The sequence below is a fragment of the Cyrtonyx montezumae genome, unplaced genomic scaffold (assembly GCF_038088225.1).
Source record: "Cyrtonyx montezumae isolate F1298 unplaced genomic scaffold, pur_monq_1.0 scaffold_20, whole genome shotgun sequence".
Taxonomy (NCBI): Eukaryota; Metazoa; Chordata; class Aves; order Galliformes; family Odontophoridae; genus Cyrtonyx; species Cyrtonyx montezumae.
In genome coordinates this window covers 750,658-765,955 of record NW_027071937.1, presented here as the reverse complement: position 1 = coordinate 765,955, position 15,298 = coordinate 750,658, and the positions used below count along the sequence as shown (strand labels likewise).

Here is a 15,298-nt window from a genome sequence, read left to right as displayed (position 1 = left end):
CATATACCCCTGTGCAGGAACAAGGGAAAATCACTTTAAATTCACCTACATTTTGGGGGAGAAACTCCTCCTGCATTCCTTATGGGAATGTGGTGTCAATTCAGAGAGTGCTCAGACACAGCACAGCAGAGAAGATACAGAGTGTGTTAAGCAGTTATGACTTTGCCTAGATTACTGCCAGCCTCGAACAAACTCGAACAGTGACATGCTTCTGAACTACATCGTGGCCACTCAGCCTTCCCTTTCAGCCAGGCACAGAACCCATGAGCAGGACCAAAGGCAGCACCTGTGGATGGGACAGCCGTGTGCTGCAGCTCAGCCTAGGTGAGCCCAGCTCCAGGCAGTGCCTGTCCTGGCAGGGCTGTGCTGATCCTCCTACCATGGGCCTGAAGAGCTCACGAGTTAGCAGCACTTTTGACTCCACAGCCTCAGGGATCTACCCCACACGTTTCCTCGGCTGTTTTCTGCACAGGAGCTTGCACCCATGTGTGTGCTGCCCCACTGAGAAGGGCAATGTTTGCTGCAGGAGGGCTCAAAATATCAAAATATGCAAAACCTGTGAATAGTGAATCTTTCCAAAGACCAGAAATTGATTAAAAACAACAGTTTGGATGCTGATGTTGGGGAATTCAGCGTTTGGGAGGGTGACTGCACCAGTGAGGCTCCAAGCAGTTCTCCTCACCCACAGCATGCCACCTCTGCCTCTTTCATCACTCTCTCCTGCAGTTTCTTAGAACCATTTCATGAAGAAAGCAAGCAGGAGTGCTCAGATTATTTTGGCAGACAATGCTTAACCTCAGCTCAGCACCCATGTACCACTACAGGGCTCACTGCAGCCGTGCCACAGCTTTGCTATTCCTTACACAGAAGCAGTCTTCCCTGGCCACTGGAGTTAGGAGTTACTTCAGTGATGGCCTGCTGACTTTCTAGGACAAAATATGGAATGCTATAGCAGGAAAGCATCAATGAAAGGGTCTGATCTTCAAAAAGCAAGAAAAAAATCTCCTGCTTCTTGAAAATGGCTTCCTGTGATTTTCACAGCAAATATTCTGAGCACAGTCCTGACTGAGAACATAAATGCTGAAAGTTTCCTCACTGGTACAATCACAGTTTTGACAGCTAAAATAGGATGAAATAAAACAAAACTGAGAGCACTACAGTGGGGAAGACTGAAGGATGGAACAACATCTACGGAGGACAAACACAAACCTATGCTAAATGTCTATTTTATAAGTTTCACTTAATGTCTTGTAAAGAAGTTGATCAGGAAATGCTATCAGGATCATTACAACAGTAACAGAGTAGAAACTTCCTAGCATAGCTGGGGAGATGACTACGTGTCCAGCATTTCTAAAATCATCATACTGCTCTCTTACAGCTTCATGGTTAATTTCCTTAAATTCTAATGAAAAGCCACTGACTCCAGCAGCAGTGTAGGCATGGCAAAGCACACTGCAGACCAACTGCTTCATTCACTCCGCAGTGTCTGCAGCAGAAGAAGCTTCATGTTTCCAGTGTTTCTCAGGGTTGGTCATAACTTCACAAAGCAGAGTTTAACAGAAAAACATTAATCATGAGGTGATAAACAGGATGCAGACTGTTTACTAGAAGGTATGAAATCCATCATTTCCCTTTGGAATATTCTTTTGGCACAACAGAGCAGTGCCTCAGGAAAGGGTCCATCAGAACTTACTTGCCCAGACAGTACAGCTTGTATTCCAAAACACATAACTTATGTGAGATTAAGCAATTTACAAGAGCAAAAGTGAAAAGGGCAAACGTACTGTTCTCTCGGACAAGGCAGAATTCCAAAGTGCTCTGGCTCTCCAAGGTACAGTCTAAATCTACTGGGACATTAGGTTCACTCTGCTTCTCCAGCCGATACTGAGGACCTGAAACATAAAGTAACTTGTAAAATCATCTGTTTTCTAACAAAGTGATGGCTTATCACGTTCAACTACAATGAGATTACTCACACCCTAAAAGTAAGGCAGGTAGACGCTTAAGTTTTAAGGTTCTTTTCCAAAGGGAAGGGCCCTGTTGTGAAAAGGGGGAGGCTGGTATGCAAGAAGACAAAGTACTCCAGATCTCTGGGGCTGTCCAGCAGTGCTCCCCACTTTGCTGCTGACCGCATTCTGACCAACACTTCTGCACTATTCCTATGCCAACTGAGCCTGTATTAAATACCCTGCCCATGCTGCAGCAGAAGGGCACTGCCCGTTTTAAGAAATTCCTATCCAGATCTCAGTGTGCACCTACGCAGTATTGGGCATTTTTCCTGATGTGAAAAGCACAGTGTGTGCTCCCAGCTGCTCTGCCCTCCCTGTGGCTCTGGTACAGAACACCCATCCCAGCCACCTCCTGGCTGCTGCCTGTCCAAGGACGGTGCAGCTCCACACCCCGGGCAGTCAGCACCGCTGCTGCACTGCACACCTCAGTGCATGACTCCTCCAGCTCAGCACCAAAGGCCGCTTCTCTTGTGGGGGCTCAGCCAAACAGACACGATGAGAAAAAGCCAGGGAAAGGCCATTATGCAGCTCGGAGGTGTCTGCAAAGAGCATTGTGAAATATCTGGGAAATAGCCCTTCTTTTGTAACTTCCTTTAAGAATTGCATTTTGTCAAGAAAATCAGCTCCACCCGACTTGGCTATTTCTAACTTTGCCAACAGTGCGTTTTTCAGAAGGCTGCACTGCCGATGAGTGTGAAGGATTTCCCCACAAAACCAGCAACCCAGGCTGCCTGGAGGGAAGGAGCTGGCATCCCAGCAGCTGGATGGCTGCAACGAGCAGGAAGGGTCTTGAGTGGGGGAACCGGGCCTTCTTGCAGAGACCTGTACACTGCTAACGTTACAGCTGCTCAAGATAAAATCCAGTTCATATAACTGAATCAAACATGAATGCATAATGATGCTGTTGCTTAAAATGAGCTATTTTTGGTGCACTTCCTTTAGTCATAGGTCTTTTTCAGGATTCAGGTGTCAGTTTTGTTCCTCTCAAACCACACCACTGAAGGAGATGGTGCTGATGCCACTCCAAGACCTGGCAGGGAGAAGCCCCATCGTGCTGGGGCACAGCTCTGTCCCCGCTGCAGCCCCATGGAATGCACACTCCCTGCCAGCCCCGCTGGGAGCTCTGCCCTGCTCACCCGAGGCAGCACAGCAAGGAGCCCAGCACCCTGAGGGCTCCTCCCTGCCCCATCCTTGTAACTGTCAACACCTCAAGGAGAGTTTCCGACTTCTGAAGCAAAGTTCCGATGACAACATTATTTTAACCAGATCGAGCTGTGTCCAACCTTCAGCTTTGCTCCTGATGCTGAGAAAAGGCGGCTGCTGGGCCGCAGCAACCTGCTGCTGAGCATGAACAATGACACAGAGCACCTTGACGTGGCTCTTCATATAACAAAGTAACTGGAACTGAAGTAATGAAATAAATCTACTCCCTCTTCATGAGTATTTTAAATATTTCTGAATACTTTTCTGACTTTGAATGATGATAGCATGTGATGAAATATTTAAAACATACAAGAAAATTAAGTATCTCAGCCTCCAATGGCATGCCTAAGAAATGAAATTTGTTAGCCAATTAATTTTAAATTTACTACAGCAGACGTTCAATTACAGCTTCCCATCTCGTCTCCCCAGCGCTCTTCTCCTGAACAGAGCTCAGAAACTCAGGCAACTTCCTATGTGAGCAACTCCTTTAAAACAGGAAACACCAAGACATTCACAAAAAAAGTACAAATGGGTTTTTGCAGTGCCTACTCCGCCACAATACTCAGTCCGTGTCTGTGTACACTCACGTGCCTGTGCTTCACAGCAGATGGCAGCCATCCTGCTGGCTCTGCGGGGCCACCACTACCGGACGTCCCTCACGAGTCCAAACCAAGTAACTGTAGCAGGAACATGACGTGATTTAATGCTCTCCTAGCAGCGCGCGGAGGTGGGAATTCCAACCACATTTTGGGCTGCGGTGCCGAGGCCGGGCTGTGCTGCAGGCAGCATGACCCCACCCCAAGAACAGAGGGAACGGGTATGAGCTGCTGCTCCAGTCCTCGAGCTTCAGCACAAATACCTGGAGAGAGAAACTGCTGCTGGGCTAAAGTAAGCAGGGCCTGGCATAGCAAAGTCATGCCCCTGCAGAGGAAGGAGAGAACCTACACATCTATCTGAAATAAGCCACAAAACGGGGAGAGGAAAATCCCCCAAGCAAAGCCTTGGTTCAGCCCTCGGGGGCAGCGCAGCAGCACACCCGGCCCTGGGGCAGCTCCTCCTGCCCTGCTGGGTGCAGCACTGCACGGGGCACAGTGCTGCCCGCGTCCCCACACTGGCCCCACTGCCCCCCCCAGCCCCACTCGACCCCCGCCCCACTGCTCACAGGCACCTGCTGTGCCTTACTATTTCAGGATACTCCTTACAACACAGGAAGGCTTATTGGGAATTAAGAACGGACAAGAAAAATTGCAATACCACATCTGTAGTGTTATTTTCCGACGGCACCACACCAACGTGTCCCAGGAAGAACTGCACAGCATAATCAAATTAAGCATCTCTCTTACAAAAGGCGAATGGCCATCCGTGTAACAACAAACCAATTCTGTTGCCATTTAAACTGCAAAGCCTTCAGAATGGGGTTTTGAAAGCATGACCCATCAGTTCTAATTTTTAAAACTTATCCTTTCAGTCAAGACTAGAAAAAGGCCCATTCCAACTTTTATCTTCACTACAAAGTGCTGTTATCTTGGGCTGATGTCAGGAGCTCTATCTCTCTTTCTGCTGACAAGCAGAGACTAGAGAGATAAGATTGGGAACGAATCTCACTTCTCTGAGTAAATAAATAATCAATACTCATCTAAATGTAAATGAGAAAGTATCCCCCTCTGATAACAGGGCTCTTATCAAACAGCCAATTTTCTGCAGACATTTGGCCTCAACCAAATCACCATCATTCAGCCCCAGCCTAATGGCTAAAAATCGTAACTAAATTGAACCGATCACCAGAGATCAACTAAGTTCAGCCATGGCTACTACAGGTTCAAATGTTTGGAATGCAATTTTTCCCCCATTAACTTTCAATAGCAATGAAGAATACCACGGTCAGGGGTTGAATCTGCACAATAAACAAATACTAACACTTAGAAAGAGAAGGGGGCTTTAAGGAAAACCCCAAACAAAAGCCATCTCAATCTGCAAGCAAGTTAATCAGATAAAACGAGGATTACAGAAAGACTTACCTTGATATTTAACGTTTGTGGAGCTGCTAAACATAACCTTTTCTAAACGTGTCAGTATAAAAGAAACGAACAAAAACAACAAGAAACCCACCTGAATGGTTTAAAACAGAACCGACATTTCTATGTTCATCTGCAACAAAACACCGTGCACCCTGCCCAGCCCTTGTCCTCACCTAGCTCCCACCAGCTCCTCAATTCCCACAAAGCCCGGCTCCAGCTGCGTGCCTTTGTCCGCCGCTTCCGCTCCCTTTATTGTCCGGGCATTTGTTCAAAACACTTTTGAATTTCTGATTTCCCTAACACTGACTCCCATAATTTATTGCACTGTGTGAGAAAAAGAATTCTCTTTTGTCTCACAACATTACTGTCTGCCCACTGCTTCTGGTGCCACGCACTTCTTGTGTTATAAAACCCTCCCGGTTTGCCCAGTGCTCCGTCCCTACCCACGCACCCCACGGGCTCCCCTTGTTCCCAGTTCTTGCTTTCCAGCTACAGAAGATCTCTGCTCAGAATTGCTACATGGCAGATCCATTTTTGCATTCATACATTCCTCCATTTTCGTTGCTGTTATTGTTACCCTTTTTAAGATGCAGCCCTTCTGAAGACAAAATACAGCAAACAAGATGTGGGCACTCTGTGATTTATACACTGGCACAGTAACGCTTTCAGTTTTGTTCTCTGCTCCTTTCCTAATTTCTAATGTTCTATTTGTCTTTCTGACTGCTCCTAAGCCCTGAGCTGAAGTGTTCAGAGAACTATCCATGACGACTCCGAGATACTTTTCTTGACTGATGGAAGGTAATTAGAGCCCATCATTGTATACGTATAGTTACGGTTGCTTTTCACCATGTATATTATTTTGCACTCATTGACACTGAATTCCCTCTCTGGTTTTATTGTCCTGTCACTCAGCATTGTGAGATACCTCTGCAGTGCATCACAGACAGCTTTTATTTGCACTATTCTTGCTTCTTTTGTATCAACAGCACATTTTGTCACATCAGCATTCACATCCTTTTCCACGCTGCACATTAACTGAACAATGCAGGTTCTACCAGTTCCAGTGGAACTCCACCAGTAACCTAGTTACTAATAACGGAGAGCCATTATTCCTATTCTTTGTTTCCTGTCTTTTAATCAATTATTAATCCATGTGAGAATCCTCCTTCTCATCCCATGACAGCTTAATTGCTTTATGAGCCTTTGTCAAATCTTTTTGGAAATCTAAGCGTGCTGTATAAAACGCATCACCCGCATTTGGAGGGTCTCTGTCATCAGGGGCTGCTCACACATTTGTGAGGCGCAAAAAGCTGCGCTGATCTCTTCCTCGGTGCACTTCATTTGTCCACACGTCACCTTTTGATTTTAAATTAAAATTTTGGGAAGCTAAAAGGAAGCCAAGGAACGTGGGCCTCTCCCCACGCTCCTCCGAAGGACGGCAGTTGTGCTGCCCCTGATTGGGGCAGGAGGACATCACGGCCACGGGGCAGCGCAGCTCTCCCACGCCGCCGTGATGCTGGCTGCTCATGGAGATCTGTCCAGGCAGAGCTGCCCACGCTGTGCTGCTCAGGAGGGCTCAGCCTGAGCGTGCAGCAGTCTGTGCGGCACGGCAGCTCCACATCTCGTGCTCACCGCTCTGATCTCAAACTTGCAAACGAGGTATTAGAAATTTGAAGGCAGTTTGGCGGCCACTGCCTAATGATCACTGCAGCAGCAGCCAGGCAGACAGGAAGGAAACAAAAGTGAACGTGAGCTGTGCTTTGGGTCTGCTGAAGTACAGGGATAAGACAGGAAAGGAAACAGCTGATGAACATTTAATGTTGATGTCTGCAGTACTTCCCAGCTTTAAATTTCTTCCTTCACAAGGATGCATGATTTAGTGCTTTACTGCTTTGCTAGGTTTTGGAAACGTGACTTCTTTTCAGTTTAAACTATGTTTATATTTATGTGTCGTTACCACTTCTTTATTATTGCTGGAAATATGCTATGGCTATCGCAAGGCCATAAAGAAGAGGAGGTTTATGTACTCCTGTCCTTTGATGTAGTCTGTCAAAAAGCAGCAGGCGCAGTGTGTGCAGCCCAGCCGTCCCCGGCCACGAGTGTGTGCAGTGGGGAGGAACCCACCCGGCCCCGGGAGCCGGCACGCCGTGCTGCAGGCAGGGCCTGGCTTCCCATCAGCACTGGGCACTGACCCTGGGTTGTAAGACAGCAAGATTATAAACAGAAGAGGGTTGAAGGAGAGGGATCGATACTTTGCAGAAAGCAGAAAGCTGAGAACAGAGAGGGGTCTCGGGTCTCCTGCACTGTGGTTTTTCCTTACAGTGTGACAGGAGGGGCAAGGACTGCATTGTGTGCAATGGCAGCAGAACAGAAAGTATGTAAACTGTTTGAGAGGAAATGGCTGTAAAGCCAGAATGTTTACACCTCAAGCCCTACTGCTGTGAGGACATCTTAAGTCTGTTTATCTGTTAAAAATCCCCAACATCCCTCAACACCTCTAAAGTGGAGTGAAGATTTTACCATTACAAATGCAAATACTGGTTAATAAAGATATCTGAATAGTGAAAACAAACATCGAATGTGTGCTCCAGCACGAGACGTTTTCTTCAAGTCCAATCTGCTTTTTCTTAACTTGCACTGTTGTGACATTACCAAATTTTACACGGTTATCTGCTGCTCTCCGCAGAAATACAGATGGTTTTTGTAGAAATAAACAGTCATTTATATGAAACAATTGTAAAATAGTTTATGGAAACCAGTGGTGTAATGCATTCAAATAAATGCCAGGACTGGCTGATGGAGAGCCAAGGTGTTAAATCACACCGCTTAAGAATTCAGCTGTGGGAAACAGATAGTAAATCCAGAGTGACAGAATTTCCAGTGATGGCAAAGGTTTCTGACATCTAGTCCAGTACACAAAAACTACAGCAGTTCAAACCCATTTTACTTAACACCACCTTGACAGGCAGTGAAATTAAAGAATTTAGTCAAAAGCCCCTTAAAAAGGAACAAACACGCTTCATTCACGCGTTGCTCTTGTGTAGAACAGAAGGGCAGAGAGCATGCAGCTGCGCAGCAAACCGCTCTGTGGAATGTGAACAGGAACACTTAGCTCTTACTACAGACCTTCATGCTTTTTGCATCAGCAACGTAGCTCTAAATAAAGTTGGGAGGAAAAAGAAATCGTTGTCTTCGATGTCTAACAAAGGGAACCTATGTCCACAGCACAACCACACACGCAGTGTTTCATCACTGACTCCGGAGATGAGCGGTGCTGAGGGCAGTGTGCGCTGCAGCCCAGGAAGCAAAGGGGAAACGAGATGGTCCCAGGACGTACCCGGTGTGACAGCACCTCCTCCTTTCATCCGTGGATAAAATAAACAAGAACCTCGACCATTCCGACGCTGAAGCGCAGAACTTAAAGTGTCACATAAATTACAGCTTTATCGCCAGTCCAGAACTACCAATAAATGTGTGATTTCAATACCAACAGCTCTGGAAGAGATTCAACTCTATATTTCACTTTCATTTCAGAGGCCAGACGTGAAACATTTTCCTCCACAATTTGGGCCCATGTCCAGAATCCCATCAGCCCAAATGAACAGGAATAACGAGCTATTTCTACTCTGACAAACTGTTCACAAACTTTATTCCCCGTGAGCTGTTCCACGTCCACCAGCATCCCGTCCCCGCCACGTCCGTCCTGTGCAGCGTCAGCGCTCTGAGAGAGGGCCCACGGAAATCAATCACTGCTGCTGCGAAGCAGATCACCTCTGCAGGCAGACGGAAATCGTTTCCAGCAGTCTCCATCCCACCCTCCCAGCACAGGTGCTCACCCTGCACAGACCCATCTAGGGGACATTGTGCTGGAGGGAGCCATGCAGCTGTGCCTGGCAATGGGGCACACACACCCAGGAGAAAGCCATGATGATGTGTGGAGGCTGTCTGCTCAAACCTAAGTGTTTTCTTCATTTTTTTCAGTACATTTTTTTTTGCTGGGGAGCGGGGGCAGCCAGCAGCAGAAAGTCTGGCTGAAGACCCATGAATATTGGTGATTTTAGATTTGTATCTTGCTAATGTAAACAGCGTAGTGCAAAGAAAAACAGCATTTCTGAAGTATTTCCAGGTAAAACCATTCATAAGTGAGGGCAGCAAACTCTGCAGGGATGCTATAATTATCCAAAACAAAGCACTGAAAGCCAAGGAAACTCAAAACTACCATTAAGCAGAAGAGCACATGTGCAAGCACAAGAAAATACAAATTAATTGGCTTTTCACTGTCACAGATGCTGATGCTTCCATCTCTGAGAGTCAGAGCAAACATATGCGTCGCCTACTCTAACATATTTACTTTTAATTTTAAGCTCCTCAGTTACCATCCTCAATGACAACATCCAACTTAAGTGACAGATTATTCTAATCACGGTTCATCTCCTAAAAACGCTTTAATTGCGGGGCTGTGGATTTAGGAGGTTTCTTTTATCTTCCCAACTCTCCTTCCTGCTCTCTCTCCATCTTTCCAGGCGTCCTTTCCATCCCACGTTCCCCATGCCACCAGTTCTCCCCTTTCCGTGAGCTGGGAGCAGGGCTGCTGCTGGGCTGCCACACACAGCACCTCTCCCCACACCTCCACCCCGTTCCCCACACACTGCTCCCCTGCTCGGCTCCAGCTCTGCCCCCAGCAGTGCCAGCAGGGCATGAAGGAAACGCAGAGCTGCTACCGGCACGGCCGCTGAATACCCCAGAAATAAGAACATCGTGGGACGAGTTTCAAGGACAGCCTTGGTCTGACTGCGCCCTGTGCTTACCCTGGAGCCTGGCAGGGCACTCAGCACTCAGCAGTACATGGTTTTTTATCTCCTACACCAGTTTTGAATAAAACGTGTTTATAAACAGTTCCAGAAACGTTTGAAATGGGAGATGTGACATTAAAGGTGGTGCTGAAACTATTTGTTGGATAGTGGTTTCCAACAAAACTCGGACCTCTTCCCTCACTGCTGCTGGGAGGAAACAGAAGCCTCTCATTTGCTCAGCATTCCTTACCCTGAGCTTCTGTTCACCAGGTCCTGCAGGATGGCTGAACAGCTCAGAGCAAACACGAGTTAAATGCCTCACAGCACAGCTCTGCAGCAGTGCCCCCACTGCTCAGCATCACAGCCCCCAGAGGCGGCCGGGCCCACCCCACCGCAGTGCTGACACAGCACCGTGGCCTTCAGCCCCACGTCCTATTCCTGCTCCTTCTATTTTCCCCTTTATTACTCAGCTTCCTTTGGCAGTGAGATAATACACTTATCCAGACTAGTAAGATTATTTTAGACTATTTTCGGTCACTTCACATATTTTAAAGAATGTAAAAAGCAATAGTTGACAGCTGTTAGGAACCTGAATGTTATTGTAAAGCAGCTGTTTTCATTTATAGAAAAGCAGCAGTCTTTCTCCAAACTGAACGGAATACTGAGCTAATAACTCACTCTAACCTGTGGAAAATACAGGTCACGTCTGTGAAATGTTGGCAGGAGATACTGTTTATAACAATTAAACTTGTGTCACATTTTGTTCTTAAAAGGACTGAGCATTTCTGGTTCGGGGATGTTTACAGTTTGAAGCAGCTATTAAATAACGATCAGTAGCATGTTCATCCTGCAAAGAACTTCTACTTAAAATCAGACAAGATTAATCAGACAAGGCTTCTCCACTCCCAATTTCCAATGACGAGAGGTTGACACGGACCAGGAACGGGCAGGATCATTCTCATGTTCCAGCATTTTACACTGTTTAGTTTTGACTCTCATTTCCTTCTGAAAACACTCTGTTGTTATAAACGGACATCGGCGCTTAATCTGTTTAAAGCCAAAGCCTCTGCACATATTCTCTTTGCATTCCTATTTTACATTAGTATTTATAGTCCATTCAGTCAAGCCATGGAAAATAAGGCAACTGGCATCCTGGGGAGTATATTTGTTGGGGAACAAAAGGAACGAGACAGCTGAAAGGCAGGGAAGATAGCTTCCAAGCGTACGTAGTTCCTGCACATACTTAATTTGAGAATCACCATGGCATCGAGATACACAGAGCACTGGGAATGAAGCCATTGTCTTCCTTACATCCTTACAATTGTAAGCTGTGCAAATGTACTTTATATAATCTGCTGACCGTGGGTTTCAGTGCAGATACAAGCGTGCTAACTCCTGCCTGCCCACTGCACAACAAGGGGTGCATCAGACACAGCTGAGCACGGGGATCTCTGCAGCTCACCTGGGAACAGCCGTGCCTTCCTTGGTCAGTCTGAGAGCCCTCCAAAGGAGCAGGGTTTAAAGAGCACCTCCGCCCTGAACTGAATTCCTAGCTGAATGGTCCTTTTCTCTCCAAACTCTAGACGGCGCCATATCTGACATTACCACTGATGAATTTAGGAAGGATGAGGAGTTCTTACACTCATGATGTGGAGCACGCAGTTCTCTTTCCATAGACCTGCTGCATTTCAGAGCAACTTTACGCTTACATTTTCAGCTGCTGAAGTGCTCTATAATATTTTCAAAGATCCCTAGACATGGCAAGCTGACACAAAGCCACCCTGAAACCATCTGAGCATATCAGGGTGCTCTACAGAGCCCTGTTCACAGCACCTCAGCTCCACCTGTGTCAGTGAGGTCGGCGCGAGGCCCTGCAGAGCCGTGCGGCGCTTCCAGCTTTTCCCTCCCTGCTGCAGTCAGGGCAGCTCTCAGCCCTGCTGCTCTTACTCTGCCATGTCAACTATTTTCACACAGCTCCCTTGAGCACTGGCTCCATCGCTGGGTTACACCGACCTCCTCTGGGAGCTCATTCCACAACCAGGAGAGTTTTATTTCCAGCTCTCGTGTGAAATACGCATTTGCAGTACATGCTGCTGAGCACGCAATAGGTTAAACAAACTGATGATAAAGAATTCTACTTAGTTATTTTTCATTACCGTAGGAAAACATCAATTACATTTTCTATTTTATGAGTGTACACAAGGGAATCCATTACAATAAGAGAGAGCTTATATGGCTGTTTTTGCTGCTTCTTTCCTAAGCAAGAAGAACCGTTAGCTTTAAAGACAATGAAAGCAGCCCATAGAGAAGGCAGGCAAACCAGCATACCTGCACACAGTTCCTGCCCTGATTTATCCAGCCTGACTCCAACTAATTAAACATCTGCCTCAACAATTTCCTCTGCAGATTTATCTTCTCCAGTATGTGGCACTAACTGTTTGTTACAGGCTTTTCCCTTCCTCGCCGTCATTCACATAAACTTCTTCCCGTTTGTTATTTGGGCATGTGACAAGGATACAGCATTCCCATTAACCCCCTGCTGGTATCTCCTGTGGGATGGGTCACAAGGCCCCCGAAACACTGTTCCCATACAACCACGTGCTTTACAGAAGGACTTCAGGGGTCTGATTCTCTCAGCTATGACATAAACAGGTGATTTTCCACCTGCCTTTCCTGCGGATTTGCACAAAATTTGCTAGTTAACAATTACCAGAGATCACAGCAAAGCATTGTGTTCAAAGCACTGTGACACCAGGAAAGGGTAACTGCAAAGAATATAAAATACTTTGAATTCTTTGCATTAACTTTGGCTAACATAATATCGAAATAGAGCTGGGCACAATGGGAACACTTCTTCCATTTCTTCCCCTGTACCTTCTATGAATGAAGAGTCACAGCCCATTTCTGTCCTCATCTATTGGCCACTATATTCCTGTAGCAAATCATCTTTGGTTTGCAGGCAGATTGCAATCAGAAGTCCTACACAGCTTAAGTTTTTCAACAAACAGAATTTTGAAATAAATGCACTAATACTATTTTTACAGCTGTAGTCCACCACACAGTTACATGAACGCCAGCGCACATACCGACACAAAGCCCTGAGCAGCCCGAGCTCACGCTGCCATCCGTCAGGACACTTTGTCATTAACAGCATCACGCTCCACGAGGTAGCAGAGGTTGGCAGCTGCAAGGACAGCAGTGGTGTTTTTAAACAAAGAGCTGAAGCTGAGGAGCTCATAAGGTCGTGGGCTCACAGAAGTGACCGAGGGCTTGGGTTTTCTCAGGAGCACGCAACTCAATTGCTTGTTGAAAGGCCTTCCTGGAAGCTGCAGATTCCTAGCTGAATAAAACAGCCAGGGAAAGCTAGTCTAACACCAATGCTCTCCTCCCAGAACAGCCAATGTTGGCACTTTCCTATAAACATTGGACCTGTTTGAAAAATGTCACATACGTCAGTAGTAAAAAAAAAAAAGCAATTCCTTACACAAGTACTTGAAACTAACATGAAGCTGTAAGCACAATAAATTCATTTGTCCTGGAAAGACTGATCTGCAGAAAAGATCTCAGAAAAGTCTGGTTAGTAGCTCTAAGAATCAGAACTATCAACTCAGAAGAAAGTGTCACTGAATGAGGATAAATACTTTTCCTAAATTATGCCATCTTTTATTCAGAACTCTGACATCCTAATCCTGTGCTTAATAATGACTGAAACGACCACGGCACGGGACCTGGTGCTGCTAATAGTCTGATCTCAAATTCCATTCATCTGTGTATGCCCCAGTGAAAGTAAGAGGTACATCCTGAAATGTGCTGCTACATGAAGAATGCTGACAAAAATCCTGTTCTGTGCTTCAGCCAGCGTGTGCATCCGGAGGTGTAAGTGTGCTTTAATGCAGGCAGCACTTTACCCCGTTCCACTAGCAGCAGCAGAAGGGGACAGAAGGAGGCTCGCTCTGCTTCCAGAGGGCAGTGCAATAAGTGGAGCCCTCTGAGCAGACAGCTGCAACTTCTGCTGTTCTAAGAAATGACAGGCGAGACCAAAACAATGCATTAAAATCTGCAGGATGATGAACAGCAGTACCTGGGAATAGGGGAAGTTTCGGACAAGGGAATTTTTTAATAAAAAAGTTGAAGTTATGAGTGACCCATTTAATACATAAATGTGCAGTCCGGGAGGTGCCATCACCACGTGGCAGTGTTACATGACAGTGTCAGCAGTGCGGCACCAACGCTTCAAACACACAAAACAAACAGCGTCTGCCTGACAAAGCTCAGTGACACGGGGATGGGAGCACAGCCTCTCCCAGGGCAGCCCTGCTCCTTGCTGCCCGCAGTGCACAGCACACAGCTGCAGCTCTGGCTGTGCCCACACACAGGGATGAGCTGCAGCCCACGAGCAATGCTGCACCAACAAAGGGCATCGCACGGCCACAGGAGAACGCACGTGGAGGGGATCAGGGACGCTGGGATTCCGTTGTGGTTTACATCCCCAGCAAGGATGATGGTCATGTTCCAGAGAGGTGAAAAGCCACGTGGACAGTTCATTTATAAAACCAAGATTTAAATTATTTCTTAGATAATTCCCCTCCTTCCCCCACCCCCCCCCCAAAAAAAAAAAAAAGGAAGAAAAGAAATTCACGCCAGTATGGCCCTTTACAACAAAGGGTTTCAGAGCAGAAGTGCCACGAGAGCAGAGGTTTATACATTAGCTGAAGGAATAAATGACAGCTACATTCCTTTTCCAAACGACCGAACAAAATATCAGAGTAGCAGCAAACAGAAACTTCAAGTGGACAAAGAATCACATCTGCTACGAGAAGGGGAAAGGAGTTCAAATAGAGAGCTAAGTGAATCCTCCCAGCGTCTCCCTATGGGGAAGAGAAATCCGACCCCAAGAAATAAATAAAAGTCACCCAAAAAGTGAACAAAAGAGGTGTTTGAGAAAAAACGAACACCATTCATCGCAGCTAACGACTTGTTCATTATGAGTGATGATGGATAAAGACTTCTCACGCTGAGATGAAATCAAGATTTATATGCATTGTTTCCTCTCCCAACTTGTGGGAAGATCATCATCATTTAATTCTATCTCTGCGGCCAGTGATGGGCATCCAGAGAGCCGGTTATCACACGGCGCAGTCAGCTGGCAGAGGCCGGGACGTGCAGTTGGCACATCTGGACGGAGCCGCCGCAGCCGAGGGTGAGCAATGGCTGCTGGCCGGCAGCCAACGCACCGCAGCCGCGCGGGCTCCGCGGCACCGCGCTCTCCTCTCTC

General features: G+C 46.7%; 1 protein-coding gene across 2 annotated transcripts in view; it reads right to left on the bottom strand.

The window, feature by feature from the left end:
- Nucleotides 1-15,298, bottom strand: part of MAPKAP1 (MAPK associated protein 1) — a 73,420-nt gene that overhangs the window by 19,250 nt on the left and 38,872 nt on the right. Inside the window, exon 7 of one of the 2 annotated variants that reach the window (XM_065737327.1) lies at nt 1,785-1,892. The exons of the other annotated variant lie outside the window; for it this stretch is intronic. Within the exon in view, the coding sequence (XP_065593399.1) occupies nt 1,785-1,892 (108 nt within the window). The remainder of the gene's footprint in view (nt 1-1,784; nt 1,893-15,298) is intronic. 2 annotated transcript variants of the gene reach the window in all.